A 22,061-nucleotide genomic window follows, 5' to 3' on the forward strand; every position below is an offset into this window, starting at 1 on the left:
GCCCCAATCCATATTCACCTACTACGTTTCCTTCTCTCCCTTTTCCTACACTCGAATTCCAGTCACCCATGACTATTAAATTTTCGTCTCCCTTCACTATCTGAATAATTTCTTTTATTTCATCATACATATCTTCAATTTCTTCGTCATCTGCAGAGCTAGTTGGCATATAAACTTGTACTACTGTTGTAGGTGTGGGCTTCGTATCTATCTTGGCCACAATAACGCGTTCACTAAGCTGTTTGTAGTAGCTTACCCGCGTTGCTATTTTCCTATTCATTATTAAACCTACTCCTGCATTACCCCTATTTGACTTTGTGTTTATAACCCTGTAGTCACCTGACCAGAAGTCTTGTTCCTCCCGCCACCGAACTTCACTAATTCCCACTATATCTAACTTTAACCCATCCATTTCCCTTTTCAAATTTTCTAACCTACCTGCCCGATTAAGGGACCTGACATTCCACGCTCCGATCCGTAGAACGCCAGTTTTCTTGCTCCTGATAACGACATCCTCTTGAGTAGTCCCCGCCCGGAGATCCGAATGGGGGACTATTTTACCTCCGGAATATTTTACCCAAGAGGACGCCATCATCATTTAATCATACAGTAAAGCTGCATGCCCTCGGGAAAAATTACGGCCGTAGTTTCCCCTTGCTTTCAGCCGTTCGCAGTACCAGCACAGCAAGGCCGTTTTGGTTATTGTTACAAGGCCAGATCAGTCAATCATCCAGACTGTTGCCCTTGCAACTACTGAAAAGGCTGCTGCCCCTCTTCAGGAACCACACGTTTGTCTGGCCTCTCAACAGATACCCCTCCGTTGTGGTTGTACCTACGGTACGGCTATCTGTATCGCTGAGGCACGCAAGCCTCCCCACCAACGGCAAGGTCCATGGTTCATGGGGGGGACATGATAATAGTAGTTACAAATTTCACAGGGGCTATTGAAAAAATCATCTTTGTAAGTTTTATCAATGTATTTGTATTTCAGACTACTATTATTTAAGTACTCCTTATCTCACATCACTACACATACAGATAAACTTATTTTAATTGTAGTCATGACAATTTTTTTTGCTTTTACCACAGCTCCAGGTGTACCCATCCTCTGTGAAAGTTAAAGGAGAATTGCTGGAAAGTGCACATGGAGAGGCAATTCTTTGTAGAATTTATAACTATATAGAATTAATGGCTACTTGTCATTTGATCATTAGAAGAGAGTATTTTTTATGTTGAGCAGTAGTAGTGCTGGGTGCTTTGCTCCTACTTACTTACATCATTCTCTTCTAAAATACCTTGGGTGCTGCATACATATGTAGAGTGTCATGGATGCTAAATGTAAAAGAATTAATTTACAAACTGCAATATTATCCATAAACAATATAATAACATGTACTTCAGAGGCGCTTTCTGTGTAGTAAACCTTGATGTTCTAGTAATGCATATATTTAATGAAGATTTGGAATTGCAGCTCTATATTCCTGAACCAGCCTTTTGACTGTATAATGTTTGGCAATCCCCAATAACAGTCAGTTGAAAAAGCACAGAATATTCATCTGCAGTTTCAAAACATAATCAGATACTCAATATACAATGTTTTAAAGATCCACTTGTGAAATATTGATCATTTCAAAATGTGATAGTCAGATTCATCTTTGTTACATGTTTCATTCTTTATTCCTGGCTCATTCAACACGTAACCTCTCCTCTACTTGTAATTTAAGACTGATCAACATTCAGGAGGACAACAGTTCAAATCTGAATTTGGCCACCCAGATTTAGATTTTCTATGATTCTCCTGCATCACTCCAGGCAAGTGCTGGGATGCTGCCTTTAAAAGGATATGCCAATTTCCTTTCCCATCCTCAAAGCAATCCGAGCTTGTGTTCCTTCTCTAATGACCTCATTGTTTATGGGATGTTAAACCCTAATCTTTGTTGCTTCAAACTGATCAACCTCGGACTATTTACTGAGCTGTTAAAGTGACCATATATTTCAATCAATTTCTTTTAGAAATGTTTCAAGGGATGTAGGCCTTTGTATTTGTCATACTCTATGAAAAAAATTGTGATGCTGAAATAATGTGAGTTCTAGGAACAAAACAACTATTTGCTTTGGAATCACGACACAAGTAACTGTATCTGTGTTGCTTTTTCATTTCACGGACTACTGGTTTCCCACTGATCAACAGTACACACACAGTAAAAGGAGTAGCTATCCTCTTTAGAGTGGAGAGTATTGCTTAGTCATGTGGTCTGCAGCAGGATTGACTCACTCTAGTTCATCACTCTAGTTCAATCATCTTAGCTTTAATGTATGGCAAAGTAGCCATATGAGTGACTTGCAGAGAAAACAAAAAAAAATAAAGTTAGAGGAAATTCCTGCATAGCAGAAACTTTAAACTGATATTACATTTATGAAATCTTTGACACAGAGCTGACTCATAACACACAAAATGTAAGGTTTTTTCTTAATTGAAATATTGATCCATTTCTGGTCATTGATATTTTTGATGATGATTCCCAAACCAAAAATTCGAATACATAGCAAATAAGGATTTTTTTAGAGACAAGAGAAATACGATTGAAAAAATGAGTGCAGTGGTGTGCTAAATACTTATTTCAATTTATTTTCTCTCCACAAGCAAAAGTTGCTAAAATTTGCATTTTGTATTAGAAACACTGAACAGAAACTTGCTCACAACTATGGCAACATAGATGATACAAATGTACTGAGATGTACACTCTGCCAAACATTCATTCTTACTTTTGAAAGTTGAAGTGTTGGCTAAACCATTCTCAGTGCAAAAGCACTAATTGAAAAGTAGTTCTTTTGCATAATTAATATTTGACCCTACGTTTTAACTTCCAAATATAATATGCCCATGACCACTCATCCATCATTGATCTAATGTAAATTTATTCGTATGTTTTCTTTTTTGAAACACTTCAGTGTCTGTCACATAAATGATTCCATGAGTCTGCCTTTCAATAAAATATATGCTTCCCATTCGTACTACCATCTTAATCATCAAGATGTTATACAATACCCAGATGTATGATATTCTAATAATTTCCATGCAGGTATTATCTACCAGTAAAATTACAGGCCTTTGTTCTTTGCTTCCCATTCCATATTTTCATCCTTGCCTTATAACATCACATACTTCAGAGTATTTCATGAATCATGTTATAAAGATATCTGATTCCACTGCAAATTGGTTTTGTCTGCCTTCATTAAATGTGCACGCACCCTTTTGTCTTTTACCTATGATCTTTTTCATTACCTTTATTGGACACGCAAATCTGGGAAATCATGGATAGAATAGAAACTGGAATGAGTAAAGATGTCACTAAATGTGTAATTGAGAGGGGGGAGGGGGGGGTAAGTTGAGTGGTACACACAAATGTTAGTAAGAATTGGGAAGTGCTAACTCAGCTTAAAAACTTGCATTGTTCTTCAGAGCAGACACACATGCTGGCAGCTGTTTTCTCTTGACAGTAAGATGAAAGGGGGCACTATTAAGTGAGGTGAGTGAGATGAACAAGGGAGGTGCTTAAGGGAATGGTTAGATGGAGTGGAGTGAGGGTTAGGAGAGTGACAAACATCTGAAGAAAGAAATGTCAGCATTATGATCTGTATTGCTGCTCTCTCACTCCATTGGTTTAGTTTGTTTTGTGACCCTTTGAGTCTGTGAATTTTAATCCACAGTGTACACTTTGCAGCCTCTCTGTTCTGCTGTGCTACTTGATCGTTTGTCACTATCATCACTTTGTGTCAGTAATTTCTAACTGTACCTGCTTCCTCTGGTGCCATGTTCTTACCTCTGACTTATACTGAACTTTCCTCATCCACTCCTTGGTGATTCCTTTGACCTTCTTTTGTTTATCTTTCCTGCTCCATCCAAGTCAGCTAATCATCAGGGTTGTGCCACATTGCCAGTACAATGTAGCTATGTGTATATCTGTGTACTCTGAAAAAGTTCTTATTCTGAGGTACCATTTTGCGTTTTTCTTTATCAGTCATGCAATGTCTCAACTATGCTATGAGTGGTTCTGTTTATTCATGCCATTATTTCCAAGTGTAGATCTAATGGAGAGAGAACTTGTATTTTAATTTTTTGGTTTGTTATTTGGGGCTCCTCTTGACAATTTTTCATATTTGGGCCGTATGTTTCTTTCAAATTGTTATGTCAAAGGAAGAAAAGACACCCACTCACCAATAGTTGACTGATATGTGGTGCATAGAGACGCACAGCAGAATGAGTCTTATCATGGCCACTGACGTGTACATTTAGATGTCTGCATGGTTGTGTGTGGCAGTGTGTGCTAGAGAAAGAGCAAGAGCTCAAAAGCTACTGTAAATACTTTTTTCGGTGGAGTGTCTCTATGCACCACACACCAGTCAGCTTCAGATCTGTGTGTGTTTGCCTGTCCTTCATTTTACATATTATTCTATCTAGGAATTTCCATTCTCCCAAACTTTTTAATACTAAGTGAGAGTATTCTCCTCATGTGATTTCTAAGTGCACAAGTGTTTGTGTACATACAATGGCTGTAAATAAAGTATTGGCAACATTGATAGAATACAATATTTAATGAACTAACATGTACAATTGCATTACGTTTCGTCAGTGTAGTCACCCACAAAGTCTATTACCTTTTGCCACTGTCGGGAAGCTGTTGGGGACCACTGGCAACGAGTTCTCTGTGGATGATAGCAACAGAGGACTCTACTCTCTAGAGTACAGGTGCCACACCAGGAAATTGGTGGTCTTGAAGGGGTTCCTTCAACTTTGGAAACAGGTTGAAATAGCAATGACACATATCTGATGAGTACAAAAGGTGCTCCAAGACATCCCAATGCCACTGTTGCAATAAGACCTCGCTATTGTTTGCGATGCGGAAACATTGGTTATCATGGCACACAACAGTGTAATGATCTGATAATAAAAGTGGATGTTTGCACCACATAGCTGGATACAGAAAATGCTCTAGTAATTGGCAGTAATAGTCACAACACCCATAAGAATAACACCTTCGTAGTTGTATGCTAAAATCTGCATAAACTTCTCCCAACTTGGTCCCTGTCAAAATTTCTGTGGACATAGTGAATCAGGGTGATCCCTTTGCTCGATTGATGCTTTAATTCAGGCTTGTAGGCTCTTGTTCACATCACATCAGTGGTGAAAATACACTGTAGAAATGTAATATCTGTCCAGATGGTTGCCAGCCGGTTCATATCGGTGCAACTTCTGTAAGCTGGTGAGTCAATGTTGAACTCAACAGGATGCAATATTCCTCATTTTAATACATTTCTTCAGTAGGTGCCAGACTTACTGGTGACTGAAATCAACCTTATTGGAAATAATCTCTAACATTCCATCAAAACTGCATGGAAACAAGACTGTCTGTGATGTCAGTCTCATCTTGAGAAGCCAGACTGTGAGGTGAAAATCTGCAGTCTCATTCTGACCCACATGAAATTCCTTTACCCATCGTGTAGCCATCCTGTATGGTAATGCATTCTTGGCACAAAATTCATCTAATCATAGACAATATTCTGCTGCATTTCTGCCAAAAGCACATTTGATTTTAATACATGACTTTTGACCATCTTTTGAAAGTGTGCTTTAGAGTGGTGAAATGTCTGTGACAGCTGTTCTGCCTAATTAGGCAGTTTTCTTTCTGACATCTTTTATACATGTAGTATGACATATTTGATGGCAAGGTGTAAGTGTCTTTGCCTCAAGGTGAATTATTTGTTTTAAAGGCAGTTATATTTGATATAGTCTTGTATTAGATGATTGCACTTTGTTCAGCATACTTCCAGTGACATTAATCCTTCACTTGAAGTGAGATTCAGGAAGGTCTGTAAAATACTAATTTTTGGCTACCATGTACAGAACACATTTTCTGGCAACAAATGTCTTCTCATGTGGGAAAAATCGAAAATAACGGGATGCAATTCAAGTTAATTGCTGGATGTTTGTATAGTCTTTAATTCAGACCCTTCACTTTTCCTACTGCAACAGCAGCTTAATGGGTAAATGCATTGCTTGCATGGAAAATAAAGTATTTTCTTTCACAATCCATCTGCTGTGTAGTAAACTTGTTTCAGTGAATTCATGAAGAAAGCATGTGTGATGTTTTCCTGTTGTTGTTTTATCCCATGTAAGGTAATTAATAACCAGAATCCAGTTAGCTAGGAATTTACATATTGCCAAATGGAAGTCACACAGCACCAACATAATTACATTTACTGAAATTTTATAAAACTTCATGTTCAAAGTGCATAACTGGAATTGTTGTTTATCATAATGAAGCCATTAATGTATTGATAACATGTGAATATGGCAATAAGGTGCTAAAACTAATAATGTAAACACTGTAGTTTCAGGTGATCATGATGTAATAAATTATTATGTAACCCATTTTGCATCTTGGTAAACACTGTTTGATAACTTTTTTATCACTTGGTTTTGCTCAGCATTGACCAACTGTGACACCTGATAGAAAAATGCTTTCTAAAAACTAATTATTGATGTATAACATACTCATCTGTATTATGATATTCCTATCCCATCAGGCATTTAATTGCAGATCATCCAATACCACATGGCACACTGTTTGTGGTTGCTGTTACTTGACATTATTCATCTGGATTATCTTCAAGAATAGTCATATTTGAATTCTGACAATCTTTTCATAACCATAGAAAATGAAAGGAAAGGACACCTTGTAAGTAGGCTGTTTAGGTTTTTTTATTGGTAATGCCACCTCTGTATGAAAATCACTGGCTGTGCTGTGTGCAGTCTGTGGCTGCTTTGCATTGTTGTAATACTCGCCATTGTAGTGTTAGGCAGCTGGCTGTGAACAGCGCGTAGCGTTGCTCAGTTGGAGGTGAGCCGCCAGCAGTGGTGGATGTGGGGAGAGAGATGGCAGAGTTTTGTAATTTGTCATGAACTGCTATATATATAATGATATCAAGGTAAATACATTCTTTGTTCTCTATTAATATCTTTCATTTGCTAACTATCCCTATCAGTAGTTAGTGCCTTCCATAGTTTGAATCTTTTATTTAGCTGGCAGTAGTGGCGCTCGCTGTATTGCTGTAGCTTGAGCAGCGAAGATTATCGTGAGGTAAGTGATTTAGTGATTTGTGAAAGGTATAGTTTAATGTTAGTCAGGGCCATTCTTTTGTAGGGAATTTTGAAAGTCAGATTGCGTTGCGCTAAAAATACTGTGTGTCAGGTTAAGCACAGTCGTGTATAAATTGTTAAAAGGGGACGTTTCATACGGCGCATTCATTGTCACATAGGAAGAAACACTTGAGTCACAAATTCTTTCTAGTTTACAATGGACCTTACAGAATCCGACGTATACCACATGATAATTGCGTTGAAGTTGAAACTCTGCGTACTAGGAAGAGTAAAGGTTTACACCACATTTCACATGTAAAACCGTTTATTGAAAGATAATCTGCTTTTTTTTTAATGCAACATTTTGGTTTACTTGCAAATACATTATGGATTCAAGGTGCTTTCTGAGAGATACCAGGTGACACAGTGGTTAGTTTATTTGACAGCTACACGATTTTATCACGACGCTACTAATGAGTGACAATTTACAATGTTGCTTTTTCAGTGTTTCTGTTTTATATCTGCACAGTTTTTCTGAATTCTTCTGGAAAGTAAAACAGGTTTTAGTAGTAACTTTTGTTGTATAGCTACAATGAGACAGCCTTTTCCGTGGTACAACAATACGTCACAGCACAGTATTTTCTTCATCACAACAATAAGCGTAATAACTAAGATATCTATACGCAAAGCATTTTGCTTTTGTTTATCATGAGGTAAGTACATTGACTTTTGCAGAACTTAGCTTTCGGAGGACGATAACTACGAGACTTCCACAGAGACTATCTTACAACATGACGCACAGTTTAGCGCTACAGGACACGTATTTGACTGATTAATTTTGTACTTAAAACATTTATTTTTAAAGATTTTTATATTGCAAAGAAAGTTTTCCGTGATACATTTCATTCCATTGCTGTAATCTGTAACACCTGAGGGTATAATTACATTGATCCTCAGGGGGGTACACGCCTACTTTGTGTACCATGTGTTTGGCATGCACAAGGAGCCCTTGCTAATATGGTATTTGCTTATACAACTTTACACATCGGTACCATATTTCTCTAACACACAAATTACACAGCTATCTGATCATTTAACTGAGAGATAAACATTTTTTTTACTGCATTAGTGACAGATGTTTACGTAATTATACCGTTGGATAACTTCACACTTACGAAATTGTATTTTGTCTGTACTTTGTGAAATGCTCATATTTTTCTGGAACCATTGTGATACTATGAGAGCTTTGAATGATGTATTTGGTAAGGGAGCATGATTTTTAATGTACGTTTGAGGTAAATGACACTACTGACATGAGCAGAGAATTTTTTTTAGGTTTTGAAATTATTGGAGGAAGCTACGACGATTTTGCGAGTTGACTGAGGTGTTATGATGTTATTTTTACGACGACGATGTGTATTATGCTGCTGAGGTATGTTTATGGTCAAGAAGCTGATGATATATGAGGAATTTGATTATGCTACGTGTTTCATATGATGAAATATTAAAGAAGCGTCGACGAATATATACATGTGTAATAAGGTAAGGAGTAATGAGTAGCGGTTAGGAACTCTGCCTTGTGAAGACGTATGTTGGAAACCAAGAATTGTACTTTAAGAGTTATGAAATGAAATGTGTGTATATGCGTGAATGTATCACAATGCTGACGAATATTTTTTTTGGACACTTACATTTGTAGGATTTTGTTTCTACAGATTTGCAACGCTAATTCTTGACCTGTGAAATATTTTTATATGAGACTGCCACTGTAGCGCAAACTGCTGTCGTAAATATTTCCGTACGAAAGTTAAGTGACCACCTGTACGTAATGCGTCGCGGGCACCCACCAGGGCGACAGCCGCCCGAAAAAAAAGCCATTAGCCTTCCAGCGGCACAGGTAGAAAAAAAAGGGGAGGCCATTATCCTCGCTATTGACGTTCCTTTGTAGAAAGCATTGCAAAAACGACACGGTCGAACTTGAAAACGATGAGAAACATTTCACGGCTATTGTCATGCTAATTGAGAGAAATGCCATATGGCTAGTGAATGACGTTTCACGCCTTGCTTTGCCCATTTTGTTTAATATCTAGTTTCTAGCTGCACTGCAGCACTGGTTAAAATAAAATTTTATAGATGTACTAATATAAATATTTTCTGTCTCCAGATCCAGTAAATAATAGTTTTGTGATCTACTTCCAAGAAAACGAGGGCACATAAATAGACATTTCCCTTCACAGGAATTGCATAAATAATTTCTTTACGATTTGGTAACTTATCTGCTAGTGTAAGTTCTCGTGATGCATCACTCTAGTGTTAAGATGTGACGTAAGTTTTAAACATGGCCATTTTTACTGTAATATTTTTTCTGCTTGAGCTATGTCATGTTTAGGTATAAGTTGCTGCTGTTTGCCAGGCATAGTGTTATTGAATTTGACTTTGTATTATTCTGTTAAGCCAGTTTTACTAATGATTTATTTTTATTGTTTGCTGCACATTGCCTTAGATTAGTTGTAATATTACAATTGCTTTGCTAATTTCTTAATGCTGCTTGCTTCGCAAATCTGCGTTTTTTTTCATTGCTGTTTATATTAATTGTTTTATGTGATGCTGCATTGCCTCGTCCCTTGGTATATATATCTGAGCTCAGTAGATTTAAGTTAGCTTAAGTGGGGGTAGACTATATAAGAAACTAACTATGATGAATTGGAAGAAATGCATTGAGAAGATATAAGAAACAGATACGGCAAAAATGAGTATTGTACAATGAGCCATATTTATTTTTGAAGGAAATATGGTTAGAATACAGAAAAGAGGTACAGATAGGACTTTTTGGGAATAATGATGAACGAAGGGAGATCTCCAAGAACAAAAAAGGTTTTGTTCGCAAAATACTGCAGTACCAAAAGTTACACTGAAAACAAACCCTGTCCTTTCCATTGTGTTATCCCCCTATGTGTTTGTGTACCCTTGTGTATTTGTTTTCTTCCTGTCTCTGTGTAGTTTCATAGAATTTTTTTTTCTAATACTACTCACTATGATGAGGAATACTGTTATCCTCAAATATAATTGGTATTAATAATATCTTATTTAACTTGTAAATATGCTTAGATATTATTTATTCTGTTCTGTTTCAATGCTCAAGTGTGAAGTTGATGTTTCGAAAGTTATTCTGAACTTTTATGTATCTACTTATCTCATAATTCCTGTAACACTGATGTATATGTTTATTTCTATTCTTTTGTAAAGCCCCTATTACTACAAATGTTATCTGTATTGTTATGTTTTAATGATGTATTTTGTACCGTTGTTATTGTATTCTTATGCTATAAAATTGTAATTGATACCAGTTCATCAAATTAAGTAACTTGTAAGTTACATTTCATTTCACACGTTTCTGTTGGTCATAGTATATGGACAATATGTGAGAAGTAGGGACTGTTAGTGTTTGCACATGTGTTAATAATTCAGCAAGGGACTAGATAACAGCATTGCTGGTTCTAAGGACAATTCCAAAAACTTTGTGAGTGCACAAGTGGTGGTTTATGGACTTGCTATATTGTCCGCAAGACTCTTCGATGGTGATTGTGCACCTGCACAATTGCAACAGATGGCTGCTGGCCGTCTCTACAAGGACTACAGTGGGTCTGCGTCTTTGCTGACTCACCAGTACCATTATTTCTACAAGGACTACAGTGGGTCTGCACCTATGGTGGCCCACCAATACCATACTCTCTACCAGGACTACAGTGGGTCTGCTCTGTGATGACCTACCTACCAATATTCTTCAAAACGTCGAATGACTCTGCTGTGGGTTTGCTCTGTTGTGGCCCATTACCTGTCAGCATGTCAAGAGTCAGCACTGTCTTTCCGTTGGAAGGACAACACTACTTCGTCAAGACTGCATGGAAATCCACTACTTCCGTGTGCATTTTCTTTTACTGCTCAGACTTTGAGAAAAACACTGCAATGTGATGAATGATCAGGACTGTCTTTATGGACTGTGAGAAAATTTTAGCTTTTGACCAACATTGTATCAATAAGTGTGTGCATTTGATTTCTTTGTTATTGTAATTACGATTATGAAAACTTTTAACAAATATGTATTGGCCAGTGCCCAAAAAAATTTGTAAAATTTTTTGTGGGGAGCATGGGGGCTATGTAAGTAGGCTGTTTAGGTTTTTTTATTGGTAACGCCACCTCTGTATGAAAATCACTGGCTGTGCTGTGTGCAGTCTGTGGCTGCTTTGCATTGATGTAATACTCGCCATTGTAGTGTTAGGCAGCTGGCTGTGAACAGCGCGTAGCGTTGCTCAGTTGGAGGTGAGCCGCCAGCAGTGGTGGATGTGGGGAGAGAGATGGCAGAGTTTTGTAATTTGTCATGAACTGCTATATATATAATGATATCAAGGTAAATACATTCTTTGTTCTCTATTAATATCTTTCATTTGCTAACTATCCCTATCAGTAGTTAGTGCCTTCCATAGTTTGAATCTTTTATTTAGTTGGCAGTAGTGGCGCTCGCTGTATTGCAGTAGCTTGAGCAGCGAAGATTATCGTGAGGTAAGTGATTTAGTGATTTGTGAAAGGTATAGTTTAATGTTAATCAGGGCCATTCTTTTGTAGGGAATTTTGAAAGTCAGATTGCGTTGCGCTAAAAATACTGTGTGTCAGGGTAAGCACAGTCGTGTATAAATTGTGAAAAGGGGACGTTTCAACCTATAACTGTTCATGAATTTTGAGCAAATTTAGATTGATGATAAATCATGCAAGATAATGTTTTTGTTGGTACATCATTCCAGTTTGTTTGTTTCAGTGCTGCTATCCTAAGACTGTTTTGATGCAGTTCATACTAGTTTATCCTGTGATAGCCTCTTAATCTGTGTAACTACCGCAACTGACATCCACATGAACTTACGTCTCTGTCTACCTACACAGTTTTTTGCCCCCTGCCCCTTCACGCATGTAAGCATGTGTACGGGGCATGTGTGCCCACACAAATAACTCAGAGAGAGAGAGAGAGAGTGCAGCTAGGTATTTAGTTTCAGAGTAACTGCTTAGTTTTTCAAGGTCACAGATTCTTTAAAATTCTGAAATTAAATTTATTTAAGAAGGCTCTAACTGTTGCAGAGGGTCCATCTTCATCCCCTTCTCTACACTGTGTAAGGTAACGGAGGTTGCTTTTTTTTATATGTCCAGTTGGATAGCTAGTTTACACTATATGGGTGACAAAACTGAATTTATTTGCATGTTTTAAATGTAGTGAGTCAGTGTGCTCTTTTGTATCAAATCTTAAATTTTCATGCTATTTGTTCTGTGTACTAGCAGGAGAAGTTGTCACATGTTAGTTTATATATTCCAGAGCAGCAAAAAGTTGTTGTGAATCTATTGTTTTTTGAATTTTAATGTTTGACTGAAAGCTTATTTTGATATTGTATTGTTCATACAACTTTGTGAATCGTTATGTTACTGAGAAAAGGTGAGAAACACGTTTGATTTCTTCTGCTAATGGGGACTGGTGTATTGATGGTGTTTAGTTTGAATTTTTGTATCATATGTCCTGTACAAAATTTTCCTTTGCCTCTTTCACTGCTTGATGAATGTCCACATTGAACAACATGGGGGATGGTCTGCAGCCTTGTCTCAATCCCTTCTCAACAACTGCTTCCCCTTCACTTCCTTTGACTCTTATAACTACAGTCTGTTGTAAATAGCCTTTTGCTCCCTTTCTTTTATCTCTGCTACCTTCAGAATTTCTAAGAGTGTGTTCTAGTCAACATTGTCAAAAGCTTTTTCTAAATCTAAAAGTGCTATGCATGTGGTTTTGTCATTCTTCAAACTATGTTTTAAACTAAATTGTAGTCAGTATTGCTTGCTGGGTCCCTGTAGTTATCTAGATCACAAAGTAGCCTTCTCCCAGATTGGCTTTTAGTGGGTTAGTGACACTTTCTAGACAATTTGGATTAGTATTTTACAACCCTGATTTGTTAAAATAATGATTGTGTTGTATTCTCGTGTCACTACTGCCTTCTTTGGTACTTTTATTTTGTTGTTCTTGAAGGCTGGTGGTATTTCAACAGCATCACATATCTTGAGCACCTGATGGAAAAATTTTGTCCTGACCGTTTTTCGCAAAGAGCTTAATAATTCTAAAGAACGTATTTCAGCTTACATCTTTGAGTGTTCCATCAAGTTTTTCATGCAGTATTACTTCCTTTGTTTCATTTTATCCATCTCATCTACCCCTTTCTTTTCCATTATAATATTTTAAGTTTGTTTCCTTTATACGACTGTTCCATGTGTTCCTCCCACCTTTAACCTTCCTTTCTTTGCTAAGTACTAGCATAAATAAAAATTGCAGTTGGCTATGTTAGGAAGTCAGTTAAATTTAAACTACATAAAGAAAGTTGACTCTTCTCTCATATTATTGCAAAACATGTAATAAGACAACATGGGGATACACTAACCATCACCTTTGCCTGAATTGGAGGATAATCAGCAAGTTAGATGGGTTTCTACAGGAAAATGCCAGGAGGCCACTGGCCAGGAAGATTAAGTTACTATGGTTATTAGTATCAGTAATTTTGTTGCATTAGTCAATGTGGCCTTTCTATCTTGGTACTGGAAACATCACATGTAGCTCTACTGTTGTCTTAATGATAATGGCATCCTTTCAGGTAAAGTATTCCAGAGGTAAGAGAATCCCCCATTCGGATCCCTGGGTGGGAGTTAACTCGGGAGGAGGTCATCATCAGGAAAAGCAAATCTGGTGTTCTATGGTTCCAAGTGTGAAATGTTAGATCCCTTAGGTAGGTTAGGGATTGTGCAAAGGGAAACACGGACTAAAATTACATATTGAGAATTAGTGAAGTGCAATGGCAGAAAAAAAGACTTCTGGACAGGTAGGTTTATGATTGTAAATATATAATGAAATAGTGGTAGTGCAGGAGGGGTCTAATAATAAATAACAAAATTAGAATGTGTATAAGCTATTATGAACAAGATAGTGAATGCATTATTACAATGAAGAGGTTGAAGCAATCTATAATGATACAAAAGAAATTCTTAAGAGAGTTGAGCCAAATGAAAATCTGATTGTGTAGGGCAAGGGATTGCATTTCAATAGTAGGAGAAGGAAGAGAATATGGTGAATATGGACTGGGCGAAAAGAAAGAAAGAGAAACCACCTGGCAGAATTATGCATACAGCGTAATTCCATCATTTCAGGTACTTGGTTTAAGATTCATGAGAGAGAGTTGTGTGTGTGGTGGACACCAGGAGACACTGGTATGTCCCAGATTGCTTATAAAATAATCAGAGAGATATTTACAAACCAGAATTTAAACTGTAAGAAATTCCCAGTTGCTGATGTGGTCTCTGACCATTATTTATTCGTTATAAACTTCAGATTAAACTGAAGGATAAAATGCTGAAAGGTGGGAAATTAAGGAGAGGGTACCTACATCATTTGAAAGAACCAGAGGTTATTAAGAGATCATAGGCAGCCCTTCTGTACCCCCAACTACTCACTATAGATGTGAGTGCTACTCATCACAGTTTTGTGTGTGTGTGTGTGTGTGTGTGTGTGTGTGTGTGTGTGTGTGTGTGTGTGTTTGGGCACGCGCGCATGTCCTCACTCACTTTCCTTCATGACTCATGAAGGACTTTAATAGTACAATAATATCCAGTTCATACTATTGTTATTCCTTTCAGATTTTTAACTGTTTTACACTACCTGATGAATTTGACAGAGCACAGAGAGATCAAAGTTAAAATGAGTCCCCTACAGTGGACTACATTCCTTCAGAATTATTGAGAGCCTCGGTGGAGCCAGCTTTGACAAAACTAGGCCACCTGGTTTGCAAGAAATAGGAGACAAGCAAAAATACCTTCATGGTTGCAAAATATTGACTCTGTTTGTGGAAGAACGGAAAAAGTGGTACTGAGTGACCTTGGAGAAGATCTGTGTTTGCACTCTGGAGAATTGTTGGAATACACAAGGTAATACTAACCCTACTGCGTATCTTAAACACACCTTAAGAGCAAACCTATGTTTATAATCTTTGTAGATTTAGAAAAAGGTTTTGACAGTTTTGACTAGAGTACACTCTCTGAAATTCTGAAGAAAGCAGGAATGAAATGCAGAGAGCTAAAATTATTCACATATTGTACAGTATCCAGGTTGCAGTTGTAAGAGTTGAAGGATATGCAAGAAAAGCAGTAATTGAAAAGGGAGTGGAACAGATTGTAGCCTATCCCCAATGTTATTCAGTGTGTAGAGGAAACCAAAGAGAAATCTGTAACAAAAAAAAATGTTCAAATGTGTATGAAATCTTATGGGACTAAACTGCTAAGGTCATCAGTCCCTAAGCTTACACTCTACTTAACCTAAATTATCCTAAGGACAAACACACACACCCATGCCCGAGGGAGGACTCGAACCTCCGCCGGGACCAGCCGCACAGTCCATGACTGCAGCGCCTTAGACCGCTCAGCTAATCCCTCGCGGCAATCTGTAACAGGAGATGAAGTTCATGGAGAATAAATAAAAACTGTAAAGTCTGTCGAGGATGTAGTAATTCTGTCAGAGACAGCAATAGGCTTGGATGAACAGTTGAATGCCATGGATAGTGTCTTGAAAAGAGGCTAGAAGATGAACACTAGCAAAAGAAAGAAGAGGGTAATGGATCGTAGGTGGTTGGAATTAAATAAGAAGGTGCTGAGGGAATGACATTAAGAACTAAGATACTAAAATTAGTATCTGGTTTTGCTATTTGAGCAGCAAAGTAACTGTCAATGGTTGAAATGGAGAGGGTGTAAAATGTAGACTGCTAATAACAAGGATAGTGTTCTGAAAAAGAGAAATAATAAATGTAAATATAAATTTTAGGAATTTTTTTCATCTGGGATTTGTCTGTAGTGAAACCTCGCACAGAAAAGAAATATGGATGATAAGCAGTTCAGACATGAAAGGAACAGGAGTTTTTGAAGAGTTGTGCTATAAGAGAATGCCGAAGATTAAGTGCATACGTCAGATGAGAGTGAATTAAATTGAGCAGAAAAGAAATCTATAGCATGACTTGACTAAAAGAGGGGATCAGATGACAGTACATGTTCTGAGGCATCAAGGAATTGTCAATTTGGTAACTGAGGGAAGATGCAAATTGTAGAGGAAGACCAAGGTTCAAAATGGATGTAAGTTGCAGTAGTTAAGCAATGATGATGGGTCTTTCACAGTATAGACTGTTGTGGAGAGCTACTTCAAACCAGTCTTTGCACCAACAATTGTGTGTTATAAGGTATTTGAACCTATTCAAGGTAAATGTAATATAACAACACTTACAAGAATGCCACTGAATTGGAGAAGAAAAAACACTGGGTATTCAGCTACATTCACAGCTGCTCATGATCACATTTTTATCTGTCGTGCACAAACAGCTACTGATACATCGTAAGAATGTAGGCCTATTCATAGTGGATATCACCCACTGAGTGAGATGCTTCATTGGTTAGTTCACTATGCTTACATTAGGGATTATGGTGATTTTTAAGTTCCCATGCAGCAGCACAGGTTTAGGAGTTCCATGCTTTTACCAAATTTATTGCTGAAATTAAAGTGTAATAGACACAGATGCTACCTAAAGCGACATATGAAAATTTGTGCCAGATCACGACTTTAGCATGGATTTTCCACTTATTGTCTGTCTGGCACAAATTTTCATGTGTAGTTTTAGATAGTACGTTTATATCTATTACGTCTAAGTTGATTTACAAGTATAAATTTCAGCATGGGAAACTGTAGTTCACTATTTATATATCAGGCTGAGGTTGCTGTGTGTCAAAAATGACGACGATAGTCTATGACTTCACGTTGTCTGTTGTCTTGATTCTGAAACCTGACATTTCGATCTGTCTGGGGAATGTGCTCAGATAGCCTAAGTTGAAATTTAACTGCTCATGATACATGGGTAATCCGTGTTAGAGTCCCGGTTTGGCAACAAATTTTCATATGGTGTGTGAGGTAGTACAGCTATAGCTACTAAAGTTAAGTGCAATTCCTGGAGTAAATTTCAATATTTGCAACTTAAGTTCACCATAAAATATAAATGCTTTACTAATTTGCTGAAGGCAAATGACATGTTCATTCATTTGAAAACAACGTGGCTGATGTCCTTCACTGTCATTTTGCATATGTGAGGATGTGCTCCGTCTGTAATGACCTCGTCGCTCACATGTGCCCCCAGAAATATGTTAGAATTTAAATATGGTTCTGTGATCTACATTACCATTGTATAATCCCTCTGAAATCTTTCAGTGACCCCAGATCTCTTCCACATATACAATCTTCATGATTCGTAAACTAAATATTATGAGTTGTCCCATCGTGACGATCCAAATGAGGGACTATATTACCTCTGGAATATTTTACCCAAGAGGATGCATCATCATTTAACCATACAGAATAGCTCACTGGAGCCATACTGGCTAATGTTACAAAGCTCAGTCAATCACCCATACTGTTGCCCCTGCAGCTGCTGAAAATGCTGCCTCCCATTTTCATGAACAACATGTTATTTTGGTCTCTCCACAGATACCCCTCCATTGTGGGTGCAACTACCATATAGCTATCTACATCTTTAAGGCATTCAAGCCATTTCAACATGGCAAATTCCGGAGTTTCTGTGGTGATGTAGTATCCTGTGACTTCCATACAATGAGACACAATAGGAATTAGTTACTCGTATAAGTACCTGGTTATAACAGTTTTTAGAAATATGAAATGAAGTGATCACGTATGCTCTGTTGTAGATAAAATGGGGCTCAGGCTTCGGTCCATTGATAGATATTTACAGAAATGTGTGTGTTTTTATAAATCTTGTGAATGATTTTGTCTGTGAGCCGTGCTTACTTTGAAATGTACTGTGAAGTGTTCTGTTCAGCAACGCAGTGCCTCCTCTGTGCAGTGAGTAGCAGTCTATCGTCTCATATTGTTATTAAGACTATTACACCCTGTCACTCTAGATTCAACTTGAACTATTTATAATACACTGGGGCATCAGACTGACAACAATTACAGATTCCTTCATGGAATGCAAAAATAATTCACAATTAGCTTTAAATTCTGTGAAGTAAGTGAATAAAAACTGTCTACATTACCTGGAAATTGTGCCTTTGCTGTGTACAAGTTAGTGTTTCAGAGGAGGGGTTCATGTGCTGCATATCAAAAAGCTATAATCTAACTTCATTCAATATTAAGAGAAGGATAACTTATTTTGTGTACTTTTTATGTATTTTTTGTTTTTTCTTCATTATAAATGTAAACCACTAAATTCAAATTGTGAACGGCCAGGCTAGTGGCCCCACGTTCGTCTCTCTGTCAATAGATGGCAGCACTTTTGCCACTCTGATGTACCAATTTTCCTCCTCGTTCACATCCACTACTCCCTGTTCTGCGCTCACAGGTAGCACACCGTGCATAGTACATGTCCACCTCGGCACTTGGGGCCACAGCACAGCGTAAGTGTCATGATATTATTTGTATATTTGCCTACCTAGACAGTCGTCCGTAGTTCTGTCTGGTGTCACTTTCGCATTGACATAGGTTTCACAGCACCTAGCCTGACTGACAGTTTCTAAATGTTTTTTAGAAGTTTTTAGAATTTTTTTTTTCATGCGTGTTGCAGCGTGTGAAAATTGTCTCCCATCTTGTGATATTTCCAGTACAACACCAGAATATGGGCTTATAACAGTCTGAAACCAGTCGTATGAAAATAAAGAAATTTACAACTGAAGTGGTATTTTCAACATATAATTCTTAGTTGCGAATGTTCTTCCAGCAGGATTGTTTGTAGTAAAATGCCACATAGGGCAATTGGAACGTATTACTGATTTCTGAATTAATGCAAGAGACTCTGTCTGACATCAGCCACCATTAATTTTAATAAAATGTGTCTAGCATATAACGTGATCCCCAATTCTATCAGAAGACTGTTCCATAGAATTACTGGTAGCTCACTATGTTACATTCAGCAGCTCATGAAAACTGCTATAATTAAAGAAATTAGACATTTATATTTAAAAAATGTCCTAAATAGGAAAACCTATGTAATGCACCTTAAATTTTCTAATGAACTGACCCATTTTATTTTCGGCGATGCATATGCACATATTATGTATCTCATTGATTGTCTGAAGGATAATATTATTAGTTCTAATATCAGGAAGCTGGAGAGATTAGGTGTCAGGTTTGACTCTTCTTCAGAAGTAGCTCCTGAATGTAATTTTAACTTTTACCATACGGTTTACAACCAAACTAGAATCATTTTTAATCACGAGCAAATGTGTTTTCTAAATAAAGGGCTAGCCCTTAGTCTCAGATCCCCATGTAATCAAAATATGGCATCCTCTTTGGTGGCCCACACTATCGTTGCCCTGGAACAGGCTAAATCAGATAACACTGCATAGTAGATCATTAAATACTGGTACTGTAAATACTGTTTTCATGTCTAGTCAAATGTCATGACTATAATAATGAGTCTTCTTCTGTGCAGCAATCACAGCGACTGTGAATGCAGAAGATGAATACGGGGTGAGAAATGGAGGTCACAGCTGTAGTCTCGTCATATTTCCAATTGAGAACACATTTCTTGCAAATTCACAGGAGTTTCTCAATGCACCAGACATGTTCCTATCAAGTATCTTTCAGTACTCAGATATAGAGAACTGGTCTTTATCAGTAGCTGGGGCATGTTTCGATTTTTCCGAATTTTCACGAAAGGAAGCGTGCTTCCTGGTGTGTACATTAGTTAGTAGGTATCTCTCATTATTGTTTTTGTTGTGGTGCTAGTAGATTAGATGTAAGCACTATATTAATTTGTGTACAAAGAACAACTGTCAGATTATCTTTTTGTATTCTTTGTTTTAAAAAGAACCAAAATTCACTTGATGAAACTCATCTGGTTTTGGTCTAGACACATCTGACGGACTTCTAGCTTCATCTTAGCACTTATATCAACTTCTGGAGTTTTTTCAGCCTTGCGAGGTCTCTTGATGTGTTCCCATCATTATCTCTGGCCTTCCTGTTAGCCCCTGCCTCGAGCAGCAGTGTCGCTACCTCACTGTGGCCCTCCTGGGCCGCATAGTGCAGCGGCGTCTTCCCAGATTTATTCACGACATTGGGGTTGGCTTTAGACGCCAACAGCAGCCGCACCACAGCTGTGTGGCCTTTCCATGCAGAAATGTGCAGAGCTGTGCTCTGCTTCTCATTCCTGGCATCCACTTCTGCCCTTGCCTCCAGCAACGTATTCACAATTTCTGCATGGCCGTGCAGTGCCGCATAGTGCATTGCTGTACGCTCATACTGACTCTTGGCATTGACGTCGGCATTAGACGCTATGAGTAACTGCACCATAGCTGCGTGGCCTCTCTCTGCAGCCATTTGCAGCGGCGTTCTCTTCCTATCGTTCCTGGCTTCCACTTCTGCCCCGGCCTCCAACAGACGCCTCGCTACCTCCACGTGGCCCAGCTTCGCTGCCCAGTGCAAGGCGGTCTCCATGTTCCCATCCATCGCCTCCACATCTGCTCCAGCCTTAAGCAGGGCCTGCAGCTCCTCCACTGCCCCTTCCTTAGCTGCGTGTATCAGCCTCCGGCCCTTCTCCTCTCCACAAATACTCCTGCACAAAAGAAAGAAATTCTTAAACTCTTCAAGAAACACACAACTTGATGAAGAACACTATCACAGAAGCAACACTAAGGGCAGTTCTAAACACACATCTGTGTATTGACAACTGATTAGTCTATAATCCACAGTTCTCTCCAATAAAAAACAATGCGAAAGTCTCTGTATGAGAAGGTATAAATTTTCAATGGTACCATCCTCTCAATGTGTTCATCCACTGTCCAATTTGAATTGCTACATTCTATCTTTCACGATGTTCACTTGTTACACTGTCACACTGAATCCTGACAGTGAGCCGCTTTGACCTCAGGATGTTTTTGTTAAGCCTTAATTGCTCTGCAATGAAAGAGTTGCTTCATGCAGCTGATACTGATCTTTCGAATGCAGCAATCCCTTCCCACACTTATACATAGGACACACAGAACAAATCACATCTCCAGATATTTAAAGAAACTTTACTGTCATGGCATAAGAACATCAGTCAACATACTTGAAACTTTACTGACAGCCTAATCAAACAGGGAATTAGTATGTCTAACAGGAAACAATTTACTGGAAACATTTCAGAAGCAGCAATGATGGTAACTAGATTTCCTGGGCTACACACACAAATATGCTGATTACTACATGCACACTGGCAGCGATAAACATCCTTGCATGTATAACCAATACACACTCACACATATGAGAGTAAATTAATGTGTCATGCAACTGTCTCGATTGCCATAGGAAATACTGCTCCAACTAAATCTTGGTTCCCTGAATATCCTGTAGTCAACACACGACGTTATTTGCAAGTGACAGACTCCCTACAAAGAGCTTAACGGATAGTACCTCGATACTGATAGAAGAAGATTCATGTTGCAAATGCCCGGCAGCTAGAAATAACGAATTCTTTGTGGAGTAATTATAATTAAGAACAATTTCATTCTGTTTTTCTGCCAAGTGGCATATTACAGCTGATAATTCCAATATTCATCCATCGATCAGGTACTTACTATCTTCTTCTGTAAACGTTATGTGGATATGGAGGTACTAATGTGGCTGTTTCAACTGAAAATTGTACAGTGCATATACAAAAATGAATCTTAGTGTTCTGAAAACTGTGTCAAATGTGTCTTGATCTTTCCTATCTAATGGTGAGACATTAAACGTGATTACTGCACTACTGTCCAGTGGTTAACAGTCTGGAAGTGGTTTCCACCCCCACAGTTCTTTCCTGGGAGTGACCTTGGTGGAGACAGT

At 38.0% G+C, this 22,061-nt stretch overlaps 1 protein-coding gene and 1 long non-coding RNA gene across 2 annotated transcripts in view; both read right to left on the bottom strand.

The window, feature by feature from the left end:
• Positions 1–4,577: 4,577 nt before the first annotated feature.
• LOC126212963 (uncharacterized) lies at positions 4,578–15,428 on the bottom strand. The gene is made up of 2 exons (XR_007541015.1): positions 11,858–15,428; positions 4,578–6,737 (listed from the first exon to the last, which is right to left on the bottom strand). It is a non-coding gene; the product is annotated as an uncharacterized LOC126212963 (long non-coding RNA).
• A 3,825-nt stretch (positions 15,429–19,253) lies between these two features.
• Positions 19,254–22,061, bottom strand: part of LOC126212962 (ankyrin repeat domain-containing protein 17-like) — a 38,794-nt gene continuing 35,986 nt past the window's right edge. The window contains exon 6 of the mRNA XM_049940488.1: positions 19,254–20,811. Coding sequence (XP_049796445.1) covers positions 20,145–20,811 — 667 coding nt within the window. The 3' untranslated portion in view covers positions 19,254–20,144. The remainder of the gene's footprint in view (positions 20,812–22,061) is intronic.

This window comes from Schistocerca nitens, chromosome 11, assembly GCF_023898315.1.
Source record: "Schistocerca nitens isolate TAMUIC-IGC-003100 chromosome 11, iqSchNite1.1, whole genome shotgun sequence".
NCBI classification, from domain to species: domain Eukaryota; kingdom Metazoa; phylum Arthropoda; class Insecta; order Orthoptera; family Acrididae; genus Schistocerca; species Schistocerca nitens.